This window comes from Silurus meridionalis, chromosome 17, assembly GCF_014805685.1.
Source record: "Silurus meridionalis isolate SWU-2019-XX chromosome 17, ASM1480568v1, whole genome shotgun sequence".
In the NCBI taxonomy this organism is placed as follows: domain Eukaryota; kingdom Metazoa; phylum Chordata; class Actinopteri; order Siluriformes; family Siluridae; genus Silurus; species Silurus meridionalis.
In genome coordinates, this window is record NC_060900.1 from 1,993,836 (window position 1) to 2,017,100 (window position 23,265).

General features: G+C 44.1%; 1 protein-coding gene across 1 annotated transcript in view; it reads left to right on the forward strand.

Annotated features, from left to right (window-relative positions):
• tcf7l1b (transcription factor 7 like 1b) overlaps positions 1–21,878 on the forward strand; it is a 35,396-nt gene extending 13,518 nt beyond the window's left edge. Inside the window, exons 4-12 of the mRNA XM_046870691.1 lie at positions 9,059–9,142; positions 15,185–15,317; positions 15,405–15,507; positions 15,664–15,747; positions 16,961–17,101; positions 18,066–18,225; positions 18,436–18,543; positions 19,070–19,121; positions 20,872–21,878. Coding sequence (XP_046726647.1) covers positions 9,059–9,142; positions 15,185–15,317; positions 15,405–15,507; positions 15,664–15,747; positions 16,961–17,101; positions 18,066–18,225; positions 18,436–18,543; positions 19,070–19,121; positions 20,872–21,380 — 1,374 coding nt within the window. The 3' untranslated portion in view covers positions 21,381–21,878. The remainder of the gene's footprint in view (positions 1–9,058; positions 9,143–15,184; positions 15,318–15,404; positions 15,508–15,663; positions 15,748–16,960; positions 17,102–18,065; positions 18,226–18,435; positions 18,544–19,069; positions 19,122–20,871) is intronic.
• Positions 21,879–23,265: the final 1,387 nt, after the last annotated feature.

Genomic DNA, 23,265 nt, shown 5'->3' on the forward strand with positions numbered 1-23,265 from the left:
CATCTGAACTAACTCTTGCTATAGTGTGTGTGTGTGTGTGTGTGTGTGTGCGCACACGCGCTGTGTAAGGTGTCAGTTGTGAGGCAAAGCCTGAACAGATTTAATAAAAGGCCTGAGGCCCTCGGAGCTGAAACTCTGCGTCGCAGCGCAGCGCAGCGCATCCAGCATTTTCCCAGCGCTGCCAGGGTGTCCCACATTTGGAAATACTCTGTGTGTGTGTGTGTGTGTGTGTGTGTGTGTGTGTGTGTGTGTGTGTGTGTGTGAGAGAGAGGGGGGTGGGGTGGAGGCTCCAGGCAAAGATGGAGACATAGATAGTGAGAGTCTACACACAAGTTTAATTCTCAACAAATTCTCATCTACACAAACAGCGCTTCACATCATCTCTTCATCCGTACACACTGCATTTCATCATATTGTGTAGCATTTTAAAAAGTATCACCGCACATGATCAGCGTTCCTACATCTCCATACACACACACACACCTTTAAACATCCCTGTGCAAATACATCATATCTTGCTCCATACCAACAACCTGTTTTTTCCAGAAACATTTTCTTTGTTCTCTCACACACACACAAATGCGCGCGCGCGCGCACACACACACACACACGCATCCCTTTCTTTATTTGGAAAATATTTGTCTGCACAAGACATCCAGTTCCCCATGCTCTCGCTGTCTAGTGATCTGCTACACGAAATGTTTAAGCCCTTTAATGCGTCTTAAGCATCAGAGACAGAGGCGCATTCAGCCGAAAGTTTCAAGAAGAAAAAAAAAAGCTGACTTGTTAAGTGACGGTGAGGTGGAGCTACTGTTTAAGGTCTCGCCTTTCCACACGAAGGTGTAAAAATATAAACTAAATAAAACGTATTTATAAAATACTAAATCAAAAAGTCACAACACACATTCAGCATGGACAAACACACACAGGTTCTTACGGTCATGTCAGCACCTGTATTTTAAAAGCCTTTTTGTGAGTTTTTGATGCTGAAAATGGCGTTTCAGATCCTATGTTTTGAAAAGTGTGTGTGCACACGCAGGCATACGTACAGGGTCGAGTGAGTCTGAGCAGGCAGGGCTGGAGATCTGGGCCTCTGTGCGCGCTCACACTAAGCCATCTATAGACAGCTGTGGGACGAGGGGGAAGGGGTTGTGTGTGTGTGTGTGTGTGTGTGTAGAAGTGGGTGGGTTCGTGTCAGAGGGGGCTGTGGAGTGAACACAATCACTGCTCTGTTTTCATAAGACTTGTGGTATGTGTGAGCAGAAACAAATGTGTTTAATTTAGACCTCTTTTCTGTTCCTTCCACCCCTCCACCCTCTCTCTCTCTCTCTCTCTCTCTCTCTCTCTCTCTCTCTCTCTCTCTCTCTCTCTCTGTGAAAGGGTTAGTTTAAATGGTGGCTCTCTTAACACAAGCTCTTATTGAAGGCCTGGCACTCACTCAGCGCCGCCAGATCGAATTTACTCTCAGGCAAATATTTATTTTCTCTTTTTCAGCCAGAGAAAGGCGGGGTTTAACTTCTCTCTCTCTCTCTCTCTCTCTTTCACTCTTTTCCCCTCTCTCTCTCTCCCTCTCGCACATCGAAGTTTACAAGTGATTATTATGCCAGCGGGCGAGGCAGGCTGTCTAGTTGCCAGTAGTAACCCCATAACCAACGCAGCCCATAATTATCAGCGGCAGCTCGTCACGTGGCCGTAAAAAGAGATGTGGGATTTATATATTTATTTATTTTTGGAGGTGCAGGTTTATTTTTTTGTTTTTGTCATAGTTTACCCGAATGTCTTTTTTTTTTTTTTTTTATGTTTTTTTTCCCCCTGCTGTAATGGTTTAACCAGTGAACACACAGACGCATGTTAATGGTATGCCACTGTTGAGGCTTTACAGCCAGCATCCAGTCAGCCATTTCACAGCGTCTGGTTTTTATTATTTAAAAGAAGGGGGAAAAAGTTTGGCTAATTGCTGGATAATTCGCTCGCCCTCGCCAGCCGTAAAGGGCCCTGTGGCTCCGAGAGAGGGTCAGTGGACGAGTTGCATGTGCACTCGGTCTGTTTTTGGCATTTTTGTGAAAGAGGGAGACAGAAAGGTTGTGTTGAAGGGGGAGGTGGTGGTGTAATCAGATCCCCAGGTACTGAGGAACCTCACAGCGGCCTGGTAATTGACTTAAACAGTATGACCAGCTTTCCTCTGCCCCCGGAGAGAGAGAGACACACACACACACACACACCCCTCATTATTTACTGCTGCTTCTAATTACGTGCAAGGTTTCACTTCAACTGTTGTTTTCCACAACACAATAGCTCACTTATTCTATACTCTAATCTTTTAACTGAGCTCTCTGTCTGTCTCCTTCTCTGTTTCTCTCTCTCTCTCTCGCTCTCTCGCTCTCTCTCGCTCTCTCTCTCTCTCTGTCTGTCTGATTCTCCTGTTGCTGTCTCTCTGACTCCATCTCTATATCTCTCATTCTTATCTAATCTCTCTCTCACTCTGTCTCTTTCCTCCTATCTATCTTTTTATCTCACACCATTTGTCTGTGTCCGTCCAATGCTCATGCTCCCCACTATTTCTTTGCGTCTCTCTCGCTCTCTCTCTTTCGCTGTATGCTTACGCGTACACAAGAAACGCTTCTTGTGCAGCTGAATCAGGGTATGAGGACGCCGCTGTTCCTCAGGAGGAAGTCATAGATCAGGACAGTGTCACGGCCAGATTTCAGCCGTGACTGGGACAAGTGTGACAGCTGTGTCACAAAAGCGTCCAGCTCCATGCACAGACGGGGCTCTGCCCCACACACACACACACACACACACACACACACACACACACACACACACACACACTAGAGAGAGAAAATAGAGGAAAGCTTTATAGGCTAGACGGGTTAACCAATTCCCCTGTGCCCAGGAAAATCAAAAGCATGCGATCAAATATTGCTCCAGTGGGAGTTTTATGTACTCGTTAATCCCAATTAGCATCATGAAAGTAAGCGAGGATGATAACGGCTGCAAGATGACACGGCGGAGGAGGAACATGGCTGCTTGTACCAGTTATCTTGTGTCTTTTGAGTGCAAACCTGAAGAATCGAGGGCTTGTCCAAGCAGCAGCGACTGCTTCCTCAGCGCCGAGGCGTGTGTGTGTTTTTATAGTGCTTTCTTCGGCAGAACACTAGTTTTTCTGCGAATCAAAACGTTTTTTTTGGCCTGTTGCGAAGATATTTAGTTCTACTTTTATGGTCTCGCTGTGTGTCGATCATTTCAGTGTTTCTCTCCGTTTTTATTGTGACAACACTTTACTTCCTTTCCTGTCCTTTTCTTTTTTTACGCTCGTGCTCCGAGTGTAGACTGAAGACTTTGGCTGTCAAGTATTTAAAAACAAATCTCTCTCACACGCACACACTCTTTTCCTCAGCTCTCACCCCGATCCCTCTCCACTAAGAGCTCTATTGTGCAGTAAGAGGCCTACGAGCCTGTCCCGGTGGGTGGGGGTGGGGTTGCCACAGAGACCGATGCACTTTGTCAGGTTGACCTTTAACCCGAGTTTTTAGGGCTGTCAGGCGGTGAATGGAAAAGCGGTGAGGTCACACCGGAAAACACTTAGGCGAAGGACGAGGCGAGTAGTTGCAATCGTTGTACAGGAGCAGAGGAGCATCGGAGCAGAGAGTGCAAATAAACAATTTTTTTTGAGGGGGGGGGATTTCGTCTCACCCTGCTGTAAACAACTCTTCAGCCAAAGCAAACAAACGTGCTCATCGAGTCGACTGGACTGTTGGATGGCGGCTGAGACACAGCCACGTGAACGATTTGAAGGCAAGACAGAGTGTGTGTGTGTGTGTGTAAACTGGTTGTGGAGGGTCATCGCTTTACTTTTTGGTCATGTCTGTGTGACTGAGCATGATAGCTGCAGCATTCTCACTGTAATTACAGCTCCATTAGCATGCTCACGTCCCCTATTTACCTAAGAATGCCCTCCGTAATTGTTTAATTTGCCACAAATCACAAACAATAGAGCCCAGCCAGGGATAGGTGGGGTTATTTTTCTCTCGTCTCCCCCCTCCTGGGCGCAGGGCCGAGTGTGTGTGCATGCCTGCAGTAACAGGAGGTGTAAATGAGCAGCATAAGACAGGTGATGGGGCTCCTGACAATAGGCAGACACACAGGGCAGCGTTAGCGTTATCAGCACCGATTAGCACCTTAACACAATCACCCGCAGGGGGGCCATTTGGCATCCACAGGGGACCTTAAATGAGCACCACACACACATACACACACCAGGTGATTGACATTATCTTCTGGGTGTGTTTGTGTGCCTGGGTATGGAGGAATGGCTCTGAATGAGATGCAAGAATTTCTTGTTCAAAATGGTTTTTCTTTTTTTTCCTTCTTTTTTTATTTAAGAGGGCGGGTGGGAGGAGTTAGGGGGTAATGGGATAGAGGTGCAACACACACATGCACAATGTGGTCACTTTGAAGACAAAGAAATAATGGAAATTTAATGGAATGAATGTTTGTGTGGTTAGAGATAGTGTGTGTGTGTGTGTGTGTGAGAGATACTTCACTTAGAAGTTTCTACAATAGATGAGTACAAAGATCTCTAGCAAAATGGCAAAAAATGAGAGTTGTGAAGTAAGGAATATTTGAAGAATTAAAAAAAATGTAAGAAATAAAATATTTTTGTAATTAATTAAAAAATATATATGAATATGATATTAGAATATTTTTATTTAACAAAAGTCTTCAGCATAATGTAATGTACTTTTCAAAAAAGAACTATATAAACCTTGTTGCAGGCGATGCTCAGAGAAGGGTGTCACTATAATCATCACTAATTTTTTTATTTGCAAAAATCTTAACCACGATTTTAGTTTCTGGAGCGTGTACCGTTAACAGAATAACGTCCTGGATTGAACCGCTCCTCTGTGCTGACATGCCGGGGGTGGAGGAGATAGCAACAGCCACACGGTCTGACCCGAATGCATTATTCCTGCAACAGTCAAACTTCCTCGTGAAACTTTCTAGCTCAAAGCGTCAGAGTCCCAGATTGAGTCTAAACGGAAGCATGTCACTCACCCTTCTGTCTATTCGGGCAAATCTGTCCTTGTTAAAAAAAAATATATATATATATAATTTATCCTCTTTTTTTTTTTTATTATCATCTCTGTCTGTCTGACTATTTGCCCTCACATCTGCCTCCCTGGCAGCCATCTCTCTCCCTCTCTCTGTCGAACTCATCTGAGCCGACAAAGCTTTCCTGGCTCCTCTCTTCTCCTCTCATCTCGCCTCGTCTGTCTCGCGCTTCATGAAAGAGGCGGAACAATCAGTGCCGAGCCCGCTGGCACTTGCCGAGCCCCGGAGCATATTGCAGTATTCTCTCTGTACAGAGAACCAAAGGCACTCGTCTGGCACAGTCCTGGAGAGCCTTTCTCCACCTTTAGTACAGCAGCGGCGTCCCGGGCAGCCCTCGTTACCCTCCCCGAGCTCTGTCTGATCTCACAGGCCAAACAAGCTGCGCTAGATGACAATTAGAGAGCGGGAGACTGATCAGACGCAGCCTAGTTCTATATATGCAATATTAGCATTAGCTGTGCTCCGAGACAGCTGCGTGTGGAAATCAGGATCATTCCAAAACTGCTGTACAAAACCTACTGCTCATAAAGGGTTATTCTGGGTATTCGCGTCGAATCTTTGAATCTGAAAGTTACAAATTCCAATCCCACCACCACCAAGCTGCCACTCTGGGGCCCTTGAGCAAGGCCCTTAACCCTCCACTGCTCAGTTGTAAGTCGCTCTGCATAAGGGCATCTGCCAAATGCCATAAATGTAAATGGTAGCTAATTAACAGCTAAACAGGAGAATGCTCTCAATTTCCTGCTTTTTATTGAGGCTGGTTTGGGATGCACTATAAAGTATGATGAGCAGCCTACCCCCATGGGGGGGGTGAGGTGTGTGTGTGTGTGTGTGTGTGTGTGTGTGTGTGTGTGTGTGTGTGTGTGTGTGTGTGTGCGCGCGCGTGCGTGCGTGACAGTGGGGGTTCCATGCCAGCTCCTGTCTGCATTGTTTATACTGAACATGAGTGCACCTGCAAAGCATCAGCAATGAGCCTGCAGTGCAAACCCTAATTACTGAATCCAGTTTATCCCCAAACACTCTATATACATTTCTCTCTCTCTCTCTCTCTCTCTCTCTCTCTCTCTCTCTCTCCCATTTCTTTTTGTCTCTTACTGTCTTCCTATCTCGTCTCTCTCTCTCTTTCTCTCTCTTTCCGGAAATAGATTGTGCTGACCAGTGCTCTCATTTTTGTGTGTGTGTGCACGCCCGCCAGCTCGAGGACAGTTTTAGTGGCACCGGTCCTGGCCTGCTGCTCTGTTTAGACAGGCTCGATGTGCTAAGTGGACAGGATGCCCACACATAAACATGTGCGCACACACGCGCACACACACACACACTCCTCAGGCTGTGCGCTTAAACACATGCGTTCTGGACATTCCTGTGCAGGAAGAGCTGCAGTAGTGTTGGACGTTCTTGGTGTCCAGCTCTCATTCTCCTTTTTTCATTCTCATCATCCCTCTTTTGGGCCTTCTCATCTGTTTGCTCACTCATTCTCACCTTCTCTCTTCTAGTTTTTTTGTTTTTTCCCCCTCTCTGATTCCTTTTTTTCTTGCATCTCTCTCTCGATATAGCTCCATCTTTCTACATATCTTGATCTTTTCTCTTTCCTCTCTTGTTCTCCTATCTTATTGTTTTTCCACTTATTAATCAGAAAACAACTGCTGAAACAAGTTCATCCAGAAATAGTCAAAAAGTTTAATGATAGTGATATTTTGTCCCTCTCTCTCACTCTCCCTCTTTCTCTCTGTATCTCTCTGTATCTCTCTCTCTCTCTCTCTCTCTCTCTCTCTCTCTCTCTCTCTCTCTCTCTGTGTGCCATTGAGCTCTGATGTCAATCCCAAGAATTTCCTCTCTTTTCGGATGGGAACGAGAGGCCCACATTGCGATCTCGCGCTCGCTCTCTCTCTCTCCGCTCTCTCCCCTTCCCCTCTCTGCTGGCCCCCCAGCTGTCAGGAAACAATACCCTGTGCCTGCTCCAACAGACCTCATTCCTGAAAATGTTTTTCTTCTCAACCCCCCTCTCTCCCTCTCTCCCTCCCTCCCCCTGTCCGCTCTTCCCCTCTGCTCCGTAATGCCTTTTCCATTTTTAAACTCTGGGCCGTGTAAACTTCCTTCGTCAGTGTCCAGCAGAGAGAGATGGAGAGAAATAGAGATGGAGAGAAATAGAGATGGAGAGAAAACTCCACAGCTCTAAAGCCCAGCCGTGAAATCACTCTGCAAGATATGACTCCAGATCTTCTTTCATTTCCAATTAAACCTCCTATTTACACTTTTCACCTTCATCTGACCCTCCAAAACCGGGGCCCAGCCCCTAGGGGGGCCACTCAACCCATCCGGATAAACGATTTCTGGATCACTACCAATGACGTATGCTTTCAGTACCCGAGTGCTGTTCTGTTCTGTCTTATAAAGGTTTCGTCGCCATTAGTTACGCACAACAAGGTGGGCAAAGGTCATGGATGTGCTACCTCAATGCACTCTTCACATTGCTTTTCACTGTATAATAAATAGAGAGAAACAAGTTTTTTTTAATGGGAGCACAAAGTTTGTACAGGAGTGTGTGGGTGTTTTTTTTTTTTTGTTGGTTTTTTTTTTTTTGGGTGAGTGGGTGTATGGGGGGGTTATCTGAGCCATCGGGTAAAAGAATTTTCCCATGAAAGTGTAGCGGTGTCGAGTTTCTTCTCTATCAAATGGTTCGAACACAAGCAATGTTTTATATATATTTTCTCTCTCTCTCCCTCGCTCTCGTCTTCCAAACCCGGCTCTGTTTAAAGCATGCGAGGAGTTATCTCGGATCGTGCGTGTTTGCATTCTGCCGTATTTTTGGCTATGTTTTGTTTGTTTGGGTGACAGCGAGTGAGGTTTGTCAGACCTGCCGCAAAGGACGACGGGAAAACCTCCTACCAAGCGTACACACACTCGCACACAGACTCGCAAAGTTCTTGGAATGGAAATTAGCTCAGCACAGCCTGCAGTAATCCGTAAGAATATGGGAGCTCTCGCACAACAGCTTTTTATTAGTTTTAAATCTAGAGGAGCAGCGGGGAGAAGGGGTGGGGGTGGGATGTCAGCGCGCATGAAAATCTGCTGTATCCGGCCATTAAACTGATCCGCAAACCAGATGTGCCTGTGTGAGACGAGCCTCGAATCCACGGTCCGAGAGAGGGAGGAAGTAAGGGGGAGGTTGAGGATTTGGAAAAGGGAGGGGGGGGGGTTAACTTTTACAGAGAGATGGTCATCAGTCTTCAGGAAAAAAAGAAAATCCTGGACACCTGGAATGCAGCATGATGAGGAAGATGATGAATTTGAAAAAAAAAAACCCAGAGGTTGTCACAAGGGATCGGTCAGGAGGTCAGGGATATTCACCAGGGCATCGTCGGTGAATCCCGAGCTCTCACCGCAGTCCCGCTTTCCCAGCACTCTCTGTGGGACGTCCTCCCAGCTGTCTCTCTCGCTCTCGCTCTCTCTCTCTCTCTCTCTCTCTCTCACACACACACACACACACACACACACACACACACACACACACACACACACACACACACACACACACTCTGTCTTTCTCGATGGGATCCCACAGATGGGCTCTTGTAGAAACACATTCCCCGACAAACACCGATTTCACACTCTCCGCTGTGCTCCCATTCCTCACGCTCACTGATGCTGACACACACCTGCAGGTGTGTGTGTGTGTGTGTAAATGCTCTCCGTTGACCTGTTATTTATGAGCTTTTCCTGGGCTGAGCGTCACATGCGTCACTCAGTCATCTGACATCAGTCTACATTAGACACGCAGATCATCCGATTCCGATAAACAAACGTGCTGAGCTTCTCAGGAACCGAGCAGACGAGATCTGGGCCACAAGATACCGTACACCATCCCGTCCGCACATGGTTTTCACGTTTCACTCACGTTTGTTTGTTTGTTCATTTGGTTTTTTTTTTTTATTTTGTCCCACAGTATCTGCAGATGAAATGGCCTCTACTGGACATGCCAAGCTCGGCAGCGCTGAAGGACTCCAGATCACCCACACCAGGACATTTGGTACATACATACATTCATACACGCACAAAAGTAACTGTTTGTTTACCTGACCTGTGCATCATGTAACTCCTGAAACTAGAGACTCCTTCCTTCAATGTTTAAATCCATATATATCATTAGTGCATCATCTGCTTTATAAGTGTGTACGAGCTGTTGCTATAGAAATGTGCACGCCAAGAAAACAACAGGTTAAATCCCCACCTCCTGACCAATCAGAATCCAGAATTCACTGCAGAATCTACCCCCAGTGATCTACACAGGGTTATAGATTATTACCCAAGCAGGATTTTCTGTGATTATATACATTAATCCTCTGCTTTACCGCGGTTTGAATCTCGCGCCCCTGGAATTGCATTTGCCACATAACTAATTTGTTTGGCTGATTTTCCCCGTCTCTTGCCCACAAACTTATAGGGAATTGTTTTTATGGAGTTTTATGTTGAAATAATGAAATTTAGTATTAATTAATAAAGTAAAATGTTAATACAGTACTGTATGCATAAAATAGCATTTTAGGGGTCGCGTCCGTTTAGGGTTCGTTTGGGTTTTCGTTTATTGCAGGCGGTTTTGTAACATAACCACCGCGATAAAAGGGGGATTACTGTACACTCGTGCAGGTGCGGTCAGACCCTCCAGGTCAGAGGAGGAAGTGCGCAGTGTTACACCTTTTACTGGAGTGAGAGAGCCGAGGCAGGAGTTTAATCGAGGACAGCCTAATCTCACGCCTCGGCTTCAGCGAAGGACAGAAATAGTTTTTTCTCAATCCCCTGTTAAAGCCACTCGGTAAGACTTCCTGTTTGAGGAGGAGTAAGTTGTGTTTGGCGCTTTATTAAACCCTCACTCTCAAGGTTCGAACTTTTCTTTTGCTTATTTTTGTTTGTTTTTTCACTCCATGTGATGTGATACACTGCACGTTCTTGTAGTACAGAAAGGTGGGATTGATGAGCAGGCTGTGTGTGTGTATTGGCAAGAGGTTTTCTCCGGGTTTCTCTAGATTTATCGCCTACACGCCAAACCGAAAACAGAACTCTCAGATGGTTGACGATAAAATACAGATTTTGACAGAGAAGCAGCGATTCCGTCTCCGTCTGTCTCCTCGAGTTCATTGCTGAGCCACACTGAGCCAAGCACTTGTGTGTGTGTGTGTGTGTGTGTGTGTGTGTGTGTGTGTGTGTGTGTGTGTGTATGTGTGTATGTGTGTGTATGTATGTAGGCTGTAATGGAAGCCGGGTTCTGGGCAGTAGAACCGGTTTGAAGATGAGGGCAGTGTGAGATAAGAGCTCTGCGGTTATAGACAACAGCATAGCGTGATAAACAATCTGCTCGACCAAACACACACACTACACTTGCAGCATCACGTTTTCATTCCAGACCACATGTTTATGGTTATATTTTATTCTCATAAAAAAAAAAAAATTGTCTGCTTGATGTGTAACATGATGCGTCAAAAATAAACACTAATCTGTCTACAAAACCTATTAAGAGTTGTATACATGGAGTTAAAACACACATACTCAGGCATATCTTACCATTCTAATGTGATAAAACACGTCACAATGTGATTCAGAGCTGATCTCAGTAATCATCATATCTTTTATCTCAACAATTTCGAACTCTGAGGGCAGATTGGAACATGCCGTCTGTGATCCTGAAATATCACGATCTGAAAGTCTAGCACTAATATTTTAAAAAGAAATAAATCATAATGACCAAACGGCCATGTTTGTGGTTAATGAGAATGGTCCTCACAAGCATGAAGAGATGCGTGTTTCACTCCATGTTATATGGACATTTTTATAGGATTTGTATACAAATAATTTTGTGTATTTTATGCATCATTTTGTATTTTTATGCATCACAAAACTTTATTTAAATACTTTTGTGCTTTTTATTTGTTTTATGGTAACCATGTACTTCAGAAATCCTGTTAAAAAGATGCTGTGCATGACAGTTCAGACGCTTTGACCACACCGTGGCGTAGTCGTAAACCGCGCTCTCAGTAGAGCCTCAAGCTACGCCTCAGTTTAGTTTGGCGAGAAACTTTTTATAGCACAGACACGAGCCACTGGGTTGATTTATTTCTACATTTGCGATCGATCTGGATGTTTTATTGCTCTGGAAGTCTAATTCAGTCTGACATATTTTTTTTTCTGCATCTCTCTGCTCATGTGTTTGTGCTCCACTCAGCACTTGAGATGGAGAACATCCCTGAAAAAAAAATAAAAAATCATCCATCGCAAATCCTGTTCCCGTTATTCTCAGCTGCTCGACCCGAGCTTCACCTCAGCACCACACCATGAGATCAGTCCCGAACACACTGCCATCTTTGTTCAAGCCGAGCCGCTATGCTTTTACCGTCCTAATCTTATATCTAATGTTATAAAGCGCGCCATCACGCGTGCTCGAGCAGGCACGTGGGACGGTGGTCACATTAGCCGCAGATGAATGGTGCGTATTGAGGGTTCGGTGTTTAGGCCCTGGGGTTCGGCTTTATCTCTCTCTTCGTTTACATAAAGCGCAGACACTAAGCTCTTTCTACCTCTAGTCAAAACGACTCAGCCTCCGAGGCAGAGGGGAAGTTTTTAAAAACCCACCAAAATCAAATTAAGGTTTTATCTTGGCTAATAAGCCAGGAATATGGAGTGAATGTCGGTAAAAACCGACCAAAAGCTCGATTTATTTTTTATTTATTACACAGGGTCCTCAGCATTTTGTTAGCGAGCGTTATTGTTAGATACATGTGTATACGGGGGTTTGTTGTAACCACTAAGCACTAATAACAAAAGTGAGTGTTTTCTGGTAGCTACATCTTGTGGTTAAGGTGGGTGTGTCCTCCCCTAGCCCCACCTCCCATTGTTTGCATAATGTTTTGCCTAGCCACGCCCACATGCTAGATTACGCCCTGGCTGGTTAGCTAAACGAGTAAACCCCCAGCGCAGAGTTTTTCAGGAAGCTCATATAGTGTCAGTTTGTCAGGCAGTAATTCCCTGATCACGTCGTAGCCCGAGGCCAAGAAGCTCAGAGGAAACGGCTAAAGTGCTTTAGACTAGTTCAGCCCTAATGAGAGGTGGTGACAGGTGTGAGCGTCTCTCTCTCTCTCTCTCACACACACACACACACACACACACACACACACACACACACACACAAAAATGTGCACAGTGGTAGGAATCACCTGAAACGCTTCAGTGTGGCTGTTGATTCAGAGCATTAACCATTCAGCCAGTGATGTGGATTTGGGGGAGATCACGTACTGCCTCCACATGCTCACTTCACATAACGGACTGTACTCCGTCTCTCACCTGGTGTCTGATTTACGCCTCCGGAATTGATTTATGTGCACAGGCGTGAACACGCAGGTGTGTGGCGACCTGGCTGTTCGTCACCTTAAGACGTCCATGTGCAGGGGGGGAAAACACAGCTTTCATATCAGTTTACATTTCTATTTGTTTGCTTCAGGGCTGCAGCTATCAATTATTTTAGTTTAAATTTTAGTTAAATTTATTGAATTAGTATTCTTAAATCATATTAAAGAGCAATACTAAATATATAAGAGAAAATAAGACTTACATTTGGATTAAATTAGATTTAAATATAAAATTACTTAAAAAATAAATAAAAAAAATGCACTGCACTGTTTTCTTTGTTTTAGTTTGAAATTATCTCAAATATTGGAATCTCTGTCGTGTTCTTCGGCCTGAATCTTCTCCTCGTCCCCTTCTTTCCGTTTCTCCCTTTTTCATTCTACAGCGTCTTCTGTGCGCACAACTTTTACATGGAAAATGGGATCTGCACGTTTTAGCCCCATTTTGTGCATACGCTACGTTTATAAATTAGATCCCAGAGCTGTCCAGAGTTTAGCAGGTGGTGCGTCAGTAATAGTGGTCCGTGGGGAAACGCATTGCTCCAGTGTTCAGTTTTATGGACTAAACAAGGCTTTTTTGTATTCGAATTACTAGAGTTTCTCGAGGAATCATTTCGGTGCTTGTTTGCTCTCATTCTTTTGAAATTTCTTTCAGTTTTGTATCTTCCGCCATGAAACAACGTTCAAGCTCTTCGTGTACATTTATTACTACATTTCTCAGGAAACTGTATCGTCATTTAATATGTTAGTGTTTATATTTTATCATTAAGTTTGTTTGTGTGTTGGTTTGGAGCTAAAAGACCGTGGATGCCATGCATGTGACCATGACTTTGTGTGTGTGTGTGTGTGTGTGTGTGTGTGTGTGTGTGTGTGTGTGTGTGTGTGTGTGTGTGTGTCTGAGTGTCTGAGAGAGAGTTTAATTGCTTTTTGCTTTAAAAAGATTTCCTTCTCATTCATCCTCATCTTCCTCACGGACACGCATCCATCATCGGATCATCAGAATTAGTCAGCATGTTTTTACCTCTTAGGTGTGTGTGTTTGTGTGGGTATGCACGTCCATGTCCGTCGACACTCATTCTGAATGCTGATGTCATGGTCAGGCCACTCTGACATCCACTTCCTCCAAAAGCGACAAACAAAAGCTGCCCAATCCCAGCATGCCTTGCGTTCTCCTTTTGCTTTTCCCTTTTTCTTCCTCCCGAGTTTCTGAAAGGGTTTGGTACCTCCCACCCTGCACATGAATGCATAAAAAAAAAGGGGGGGGCGGAGTGCACACTGCCCCCTCTTCTCCCACACACACACACACACACGGTTCTCACTAGTCTCCATGCTGGGTTTCTTGCTCCGGTACCCAGAGGCCGTTTGCCTGATGATTTGTGTATGATGTGAAGGAAAGCCCTCCTCCTCCTCTCACTCCTCGTCTCTCTCGTCAGCCCCGCAGGATACACTCCTCCATTAGGTCAGCCCAATCGCGTGGGCTTTTTGTTTAGATTCAGTTTTGCGGGTTACACATCCTCCCTCACTTCTTCAGATGAATTCAAGTTTAAAAACACCACAACACACAAGAACTTTTAGTTTTTCTTAAACAGATACATCGATACACTTTTTTTTTTTTTTTTTTTTTTTAAACAGATCGTCATTTCCATAGCAACAGGTACTTCCCATGGTGATGGTCGATGTTAGTGGAGAAAAAAGCGTGTGCAATTGTTGAGATGTTTTTTTTAGCATTTTTGGAAGGAGTCTCAAGTTTTGCTTTTTTTCCCCATCTTTCTCAGTAACTTTTTTTTTAATGACTGTGAGACTACAAAATGACACAATTGTTTAGTTGCGTGTACATCAGGACTAAATATTTATTCAGGGTTTTGCTTTAATCAGGCACATAAACTGTTCAGATTCGATCCAGAAATCCTTTTGAACATTAAATCAGAGGAGCCGAGCTGATAGTCCTGCTCTCATCTTACTTTACATGTGTACTACAGGCATTCTGTAACATAACAAGTTCCGGCAAGTTCCATGTAACGTATGGCCTCTGCTAATCCGACTGAGCGCAGGCGATGACTGACGGCATTACTTATCTATTCTCACCCAAATTTACTCGTCCTATTTTCTCTCTCTTTATATACGATTATTTCTCTTTATTTCTCTCTCTGTTTTTCTTTCTGTTTGTCTGTCTTTCTTGCTCTGTCTCTATCGTGCTGTGATTCTTTCTCTTTGTCTCGGCCTCCCCTTTTCAATCTTTTCTCAGTCTCTTACAGATTTTATTTCTTCTGTGATTGTCTTCTCTATTTCTCCCTGTCTCAGAATCTTTCTTTCTTTCTCTCTCTCTCTGTCTCTTTGCTTTTCTCTTCCTTCCAACTACTATACTGTGCAAACATGAACATGCTGATACAGTGTGTGTGTGTGTGTGTGTGTGTGGTGATGGGTGTGAACCTTTTTGGCACAGACTACCATTTAAAATGTTAGTTGGGCTTGAGCCAGATTGCATCACACAGTTGTGTGTGTGTGTGTGTGTGTGTGTGTGTGTGTGTGTGTGTGTGTGTGTGTGTGTGTCGGCCCTCCAACCCCTTCTCAACATTTTGCTACTACATGTCCACACACACACACTGTGATTGTAAACAGATCCACCCAGTAATTTGTTTTTATTTTGTCGTCTCTCCCCCCTCCTGGTTCTCTCTCAGTCTAATAAGGTTCCTGTAGTGCAGCATGCCCACATGCACCCCCTGACCCCCCTCATCACCTACAGTAATGATCACTTTCCCCCGGCGACGCCGCCTGCGCACCTCTCCCCAGAGCTCTTGGACCCCAAGACAGGTATTTCACACAGACACACACATGCACATGCAAAAACAGCATGATCCTTCTCAATCTGTTGTTCTAATCCTGAAGTTGCTTCCACAGGTATCCCACGGACTCCTCACCCCTCTGAGCTGTCTCCATATTACCCCCTGTCTCCTGGGACTGTGGGGCAGATCCCTCACCCTTTGGGCTGGCTTGTCCCACAGTGAGTGCAACATTCTTCCTCCCGCTCTCTCTCTTTCTCACACTCACTCACACACACACACACACACACACACACACACACACAGCAGAGTAGCATTTCGATTAAATTGGTACTAATTGGATTCATCTTACCGATAATGATCTCTCCTCCTTTCAGACAAGCACAGCCCATGTACTCCATTCCTCCCGGAGGGTTCCGCCACCCGTACCCCGCGCTCGCTATGAACGCTTCCATGTCCAGGTGAGTGTGTGTGTGTGTGTGTGTGTGTGTGTGTTTAAAGGTTGTACTTTAAACAGCCATAACTTTTTTTTTTTTTTTTTTGTTTTTCCCCGGTAGATTTTGTAAGGGGTTGGGCGATACAATGATTGAATTTGTGATTGTACAATATATTTTTTAGTCCTGAGATATCGTCAGGGCAAGATTTGTTTAAATTTCTGTTTGGTACAGACCTTTTTTTTGTTGTGTTTATTTTGCTTGCAATGATTTTTGAATGAAATGTGTATCGTGACACTTATGGTGTGTTGTAGAAATGTCTGCTGTCAGATTAGACTGTTCGGGTTAAAACTCGTTCTTCAAGCTGTTAAAGAAGCTGACGGTTATGCTGAGGTCTCTCACTCTCTTTCTGTTCTCTCGCTCTCTTTCTCTTCTCTCTCTTTTCTCTCTCAAGCGATTAGCGATAATGCCCCATTGTGCTCGGCTGCAAACCCGCACTGTCGCTATCTGAAAGGTGTCCTATTCAGCCTGCTGGAGGAAGTGGTTTCCTTTTTTTTTCTTTTTTTGGGGAAAGGGTGTGTGTGTGTGTGTGTGTGTGTGTGTGTGTGTGTGTGTGTGTGTGTGTGGAAAGTGCTCTCAGGTGTCGAGTTCTCCTTGGTTTCCAGGGTAACTGCACACTCTGCTCTTTGCCTGTAGCAGGACTCATAATGGTTCCTTTGAGAGAGCCTTTATTTGGGCTACTTGTGAAATCTGAATGAAAAGGTGTGTGTGTGGTGGTGTGTGGGGGGTGTTTAGTCTAGACACATCATTAAGAGGCTCAAAAAATGTCTGTTTCAAAGAGTGGACAGAGAGAGGTGTGTGTGTATGAAAGAGTCAGATCAGTGAAGGACGCTGCGTGGTGACCGTGTGTGTCTCCCTGGGGAAAAAATCTTCACGTGGCAGACGTTTTGTGTTAATCCACAAGTTTGGTCCTTCAGGATGAGTTGTAAAGTACCTGCTGCTGATCTCAATCTGTGCGTGATGTTTCGTACAAACTTACTTTCTTGTCAAGCGAAATAGTTGTTTTGCACACAGAAAAGGGGAAGGCCTTCCAAGTGGAACAGCTTTAATGTTGGGAGAGTAAAGGCTGCCCAAAGAGGCTGCCTACCAAGGGAGCTGCACACTAATTGGAACGCAATCTGGAACCTTTACTAAATATGTCTCTCTCTTTCTATTTCTCTCTCTCCCTCCCTCCCTCTAGTTTGGTGTCGAGCCGTTTTCCTCCTCACGTTGTGCCTCATCATCCTCACAGCCTTCATCAGACAGGAATCCCTCATCCTGCTATAGTCTCCCCTGCCATCAAACAGGAACCCAACGGAGAGCTGAGTCCTGCCTCACACACGTGAGTGTACACACACACACACACACACACGCACGCATAAAGTGAAAAAGATGGATAATTGGGACCTGAATACACCTGAACACAAACAAAAATGCCACACATGGGTTTGAGAAAGCGTGTGCACACACACACACACACACACAAGACTTCAGCCCACATATGGGATTCCTATACATACACATAAAAACAAAATATAAATGCAGGCACAAGTTCACACGCAAATGATTCCTTAACACACACTCGCATACATACACATAAATGCAGCTTACACACACACAAACATGGAGGCATATGAGTTACCTTACATGCTTTTTATACACACACACACACACACACACACACACACACACACAATTTCTCCTTCAAGAGCCACTTCTAGTTTGGCAGAATCAATTGTTTATGCATGTGAGCGACATCCGTTTACCAGCAAAACAGCATTTCCAGTTATTTATCACAAGTCTGTGGAGTCTGAGACCCCTTTAATTCTTGTAGTAATAATAAATCGAGGACTGCACTTGGCCAAATGTGGCTTCATGTGACGACATGAAGATGAGATGAAAATTACTTTAATTCAACAAGGAGCTTCAGGAGCTGTGAGACTCTTTATGCTGTGTAACTGAAAATAAAAAAGCATCGCATTCAGATATTTTATTTGGGATTTGAGTCGGGCTGCCGAAATCAAAGACAGATGTTCAACGTAAAATGGTAAAGAGCCCCGCGGTGGTTGTTATTCTTACTCCGCTCATGGAAAATGGATCTCACATGCAGGTGTTCGCTCTGCCGTTTCAATTTTGTTTGGAAAACTCGCTCAGGACCGATTTTTCTGCCCCCCCATCAAACCCTGCATGTTATTTCTGTAAGCTTCCTTTACTTTATCAGTGTTGTGTCTACGAGCTCACCAATGTCTCTCACTGTCTTTCTCTCACACACACAGTGACAAGTCTGTTGTTTCTGTTTGGAGCAGGAAGTCTCCAGGGCCGGCTAAGAAGGAGGAAGAGAAGAAGCCACACATTAAAAAGCCCCTGAACGCCTTCATGCTGTATATGAAGGAGATGAGGGCCAAGGTGGTGGCCGAGTGCACGCTCAAAGAAAGCGCCGCAATCAATCAAATACTAGGCAGGAGGGTAAGGACGTGTGTGTGTGTGTGTGTGTGTGTGCATGAGAGAGAGAAAAAAGAAAGATTTATACCTGTGAGAAAATTGTATGCTATAATGAACACATCAAGTGATGTGACATTGATGTACATGGGTCCAATAGGTGTGTGTGTGTGTGTGTGTGTGTGTGTGTGTGTGTGTGTGTGTGTGTGTGTGTGTGTGTGTAATGGCTTTCTGCAGTGGCACTCTCTGTCCCGGGAAGAACAGGCCAAATACTACGAGCTGGCCAGGAAAGAGCGACAGCTTCACTCTCAGCTCTACCCCGGCTGGTCCGCACGAGATAACTATGTAAGACGCACACACACGCACACATTCGATTTTGTATTGTCACTAAATGGCCTCTTGTTGCATTGTGAAATTATGATAAAGGGATTTTCCAGATTATTTGTATTATCTTAGACGTGGCGTTCTGTCTTACGTTATCATAATCGCAACATTGCCACACGTTATTGTTTTTATTACGCTACATCTAACTCTAGCAGCTCGCCGTTAAAGAGGCGCCGTTAAAAAACCCACACAGCCGTGTCACAGCCACACAACAAAGCATGCAAGCGGTTTCTCTGTTTTTGTGTCATAATTGCATGTTTATACATAAAATTATATCGGATGTCAAATAAAAAAAAAATAAAAATGATACCAGCACCAATGAGAGAAAAACTCTCACAAAAAGATTTTGGTGGCAGGTTTCAGAAAGAACAAAACAAATATTTCATTTATATATATACTTTAAAAAGCTTGTACGTTGTTGCAAATTTGTGTACGATGACGTTCGTGGTTGCAGGGTTTTCATGTCTGTTTCTCTCTTTTTCTACAGGGCAAGCGGAAGAAGAGGAAGAGAGACAACAAGGCCGAATCAGCAGCAGAAGGTGAGGGTTGGGGGGGTTGGGTTGTTTCGTTCATTCTTTCAGGAATCGCGTGTGTTTCCTTTACTGCAGCGAGCGCACACAAACCACAAAAGTAGCTTTTCTGCTTTTCAACATAGAGGGGACTTGAAGGGATATACCTTTCGTACATTTTTTTTTTGTTTAATAAATAAACCTGATCTCGGCCCTTGTGTAGCACATACACAACTACAAGGAGAATATCAGCAGTAGGAAAAGAACGATTATAACGAAAGCACATAACCTTGCTTTTTTTTTCCTTCTGGTGACATCTCCGAAGGAAAGCATTGCAGTCTTGTTCTGAAAAAAAAAAGGACTGTTGCAAGAAATTAGCAGATTGAAGTGGGTTTAATGAAAAGTGTTATGGTACAGGTTTTGGAGATGGAGATTATGTTGAAATGTAGTGCTTCCACGATGCTCTCCTGTTTAATTTCCACACCACACAATTTCATCCTTTTTTTTTTTTTTCTTTTCTGGACGCAAATCATCACTAACTCAAAGAACCCCACTCTGGTGACCTCTTGTGCATTGCGAATGATTTGCTACGCATCATGATTTACTCTGATGATTTATATATTTTTAAGCACGTATACACCGATCAGGCATAACTTTCTGACCACTCACCAGTGAACTGAAAAACACTGTTAGTGGTGGATTTATTTATTAGGTAGCAAGTGAACATTTTGTCCTCAAAGTCGATGTGATGGAAGCAGGAGAAATGGGCGAGCGTAAGGATTTGAGCGAGTTTGACGAATTGTGACGTCTAGACGACTTTTGTTTCTTATTCGTCTCTTTAATCAGAAACAACACTTATACATTTCTCTCTCCTACCCCCGTCCTGTGTGGCCAAAACAGCCACCGCAGCCAGTCACCTGATGGATTCATTTGCGATCGCTCATGTAGTGTCGGCTGAAGAACGTCTTCCCTCTCCCAACTCCATGTTTGCACTAACCATGTGACATCACACATCCTCATAGTTCTAATAATCAGTAGAGCTCATTGTCCACACTAACCTGCTGTCCCCTCCCTGCACTCTGACATGCAGCGTATGACGTACAGTGCTAGCGCAGGCAGGTACGGAGCGACCCCTCCTTCACTGCACCCTCATTCACATCTTCATACACACCGACCGCATCCTGTCCCGGGACTGCCGTGTCGTCCTCGTCCTCACCGTGTCTGTTCTGTGTTGGTCCATCAAGAAGGGTGAACGTACCGACAAACTGACTGATCCCCATCCCGTGTTGTTGAGGCAGTGTGTAGCAGAGTCAGTCTGGCTTCTCATACATCGCAGAATCACCACACTCTCGCTCCTCATCTGGGTTTTGTCCTATGGAATGCGACCTGTCCACGTTGCACCGTATTTTCCAGACTGAGCTTCCCGTTCCTGACGAATTTAACTATAAATGTATAAAAAAAAAAATTCCCTGTTATTTCTTGCATTATAGCACCTATAGAAAATGTACAAAAAAAAACATTCTGTTCAAGACTTTCCGACATCGGAAAACTTTACCACGAGTAAACACTGACACTAGAGATTCCATCTACAATTCTATAAGATTATATGCACTTACAGCATGTAACCAAACCACTCTGAAAACGATAATATATCAGAAGGAATTTGTCATAAGTCTGAGCAGCGAATAGTCCGGAAAATACGGCAATGATGTCGTGTATAACGATGCAATAAAATCCCTGAGTTGTGTATTTAACGGCATTTCTCTGCTCCTGACTGCAGATTACTCCGCACGGAATAAGAAGCCTTGTGTGCAGTACCTCCCTCAGGAGAAGATGATCGACAGCCCGGCGTCCTCTCACGGCAGCATGCTGGACTCCCCGGCCACACCCTCGGCCGCCCTTGCCTCGCCCGCCGCGCCCGCCCCCACTCACTCTGAGCAGGCCCAGCCGCTATCGCTCACCACCAAACCCGAGCGCCATCATCCTCACTTCTCTCTGATCTCCAAACCTTCATCATCCTCATCCTCCTCTTCTTCTGCTTCCATTTCATCCTCCTCTTCTTCCTCTTCTTTCACCTCCTCTTCCTCCTCCCACCCTAGCATCTCTCTCGCCATCAGCTCCTCAGGCAGTCATTCGACCCCGCATCTTCTCTCCCGGCCAATCCCTTTCGCTTCCCTGCACCCCTCCCTCTTGTCTCCACCCTCGCCGTTCCACCAGGCCGCTTTACACTCCCATCACGCCCTGTTCCAGACGCAGCCGCTCTCCTTGGTAACCAAATCAGCCGACTGAGCTTAGAGCTTAAACTCTGTTTTTTTTTTTTATTCAATATTTCTGCTTTAAACATGCTGTACATTGCATTTTATACCCCCTCCCCCCACCCCTGTTCACATAGACGTCAGGTTAACTTTTTTGATAAGCGAAAAGTAAATGAATATTATTGGTCAATATTTGATCACCTGCTTTTCTGTGTCTCTCTCTATGAAAGTGTATTTTTTTTTGTAAAGTCTACTTTGGAACTGGTTTCTTATTTGATACAGTTATCCAGCAAAAAAAACAAAACAAAAAAAAAACAACTCATTGTATAAAGTTATTACTTGTATTAAAAACTTCTTTAATAAGACGAGAAGGAACAAAAAAAATCTTAAAAGCATACATGTAATTAATGGTAGTTTTGAAGTTTAATTCTTAGTACCGCCCGTTTATTAGAAGGCTTTTGAGACGGAATTCCCCTCCAGTTTTGAAGTGTGTGAACTTGATAAATAAAAACTTGTAAATTGTTTTTAGAAACATCGATGCCTGCTGTTTTTTTATATAGCCACGGATCTGACTGGTTTATTTACGGTATACTACTGTTTCTATAGTAACGGCTCTTATAAGGGGACTTGAGATGTTCCTTTTGCATTATGGAACGAGTCTCCTGTGCCATGGCTTTTATTGGAACACTTGGGTAGAACATTTTACAAAAAGGGTACCAAAAGTATCTGGACACCTGACTTTCCCAGCCATATATGGTTCTTCCTCAAACTGTTAGCACAATTGTATAGAATGGGGTAGCATGAATTTTATTTTTGTTTTACTTCACTTTTTCACAAAGCCAGAAGGATCTCCATGAAGATCTGCTTTACATCGGTTGGCGTGGAAGTTTTGCTATAGAGCTCCAACCTTATTTAACACTTTGGGATGAAGGTGAACACTGACTGCACCTCAGGTCTCCTCACCTTCTCACCTACATCAGTGCCTGACTTTACTAAAACCCTTGTAGCTCAATGAACCTCCACAAAATTTAGTGTAACATCTTTCCAGAAGAGTGGAAGTTATAACAGCAAATGTGATATGAGAACGTTGAAAAAGAACCACATTAATCTTGTATATAAAGTTTTATAAACTTATACTGATGTACACTTCAGAAAATGCTGTTACAGGATAATCAATGTTTGGATGAGAGTAGTAATAGCAGCTGAGGTCAAGAGGAGCGACGCCCACTGTATTTGCTGAAACACACACACACTTTTAAACATTCATGTTCTACAAGATCCTGCATTTACTTCTCGTGTGTTAGATGTTGATGTGAAATCCTCCTGACTCTGATCTCTCTGTGAATCTCCTCTGTAAACCTTCGACCGCCATGAGACGTGTTACGTCTTTAATGTTGAGAAAGAAAAGATGGATTTCTGAGTAAAAGGACGAAAGAAGGTTCAAAGAAAGCATCAGGTGTAGAGCACTGAGAAGAAGCTGAGAGGAAAACCACAGCTTTGCAACTTTTGGACTTTTTAAAGCTGGAATGAATTTCTGAAGGTGTGAAACCTCGGGTGATTCGGACTTGGACGTGTGAGCGCACATCAATATGAACAATGTGGAAAATACATATATTAATGCGCCTACATGAGGGGAAGAAAACGGGATTAATAAACGAAAAATTATCCAAATGAAACCATTAAAGAACTTTTAAAGATAAAATGTGGAAAATTTCTTTTACAGCAATGCAGGTGGAGAAAAAATGTAAATACTATAAAATTTAATTGATACTGAGAGTAAAATGTGTGTGTCATGGGGGGGGGGTCAAAACACATCGTCACGTGTGTGAAAATCAATATGTAAATACACTCAATGTGGAAAGTATTGGGACACCTGACTTTTTCCAGCCACAAATGGTTTTCCAAAAACCTGGAAGCAC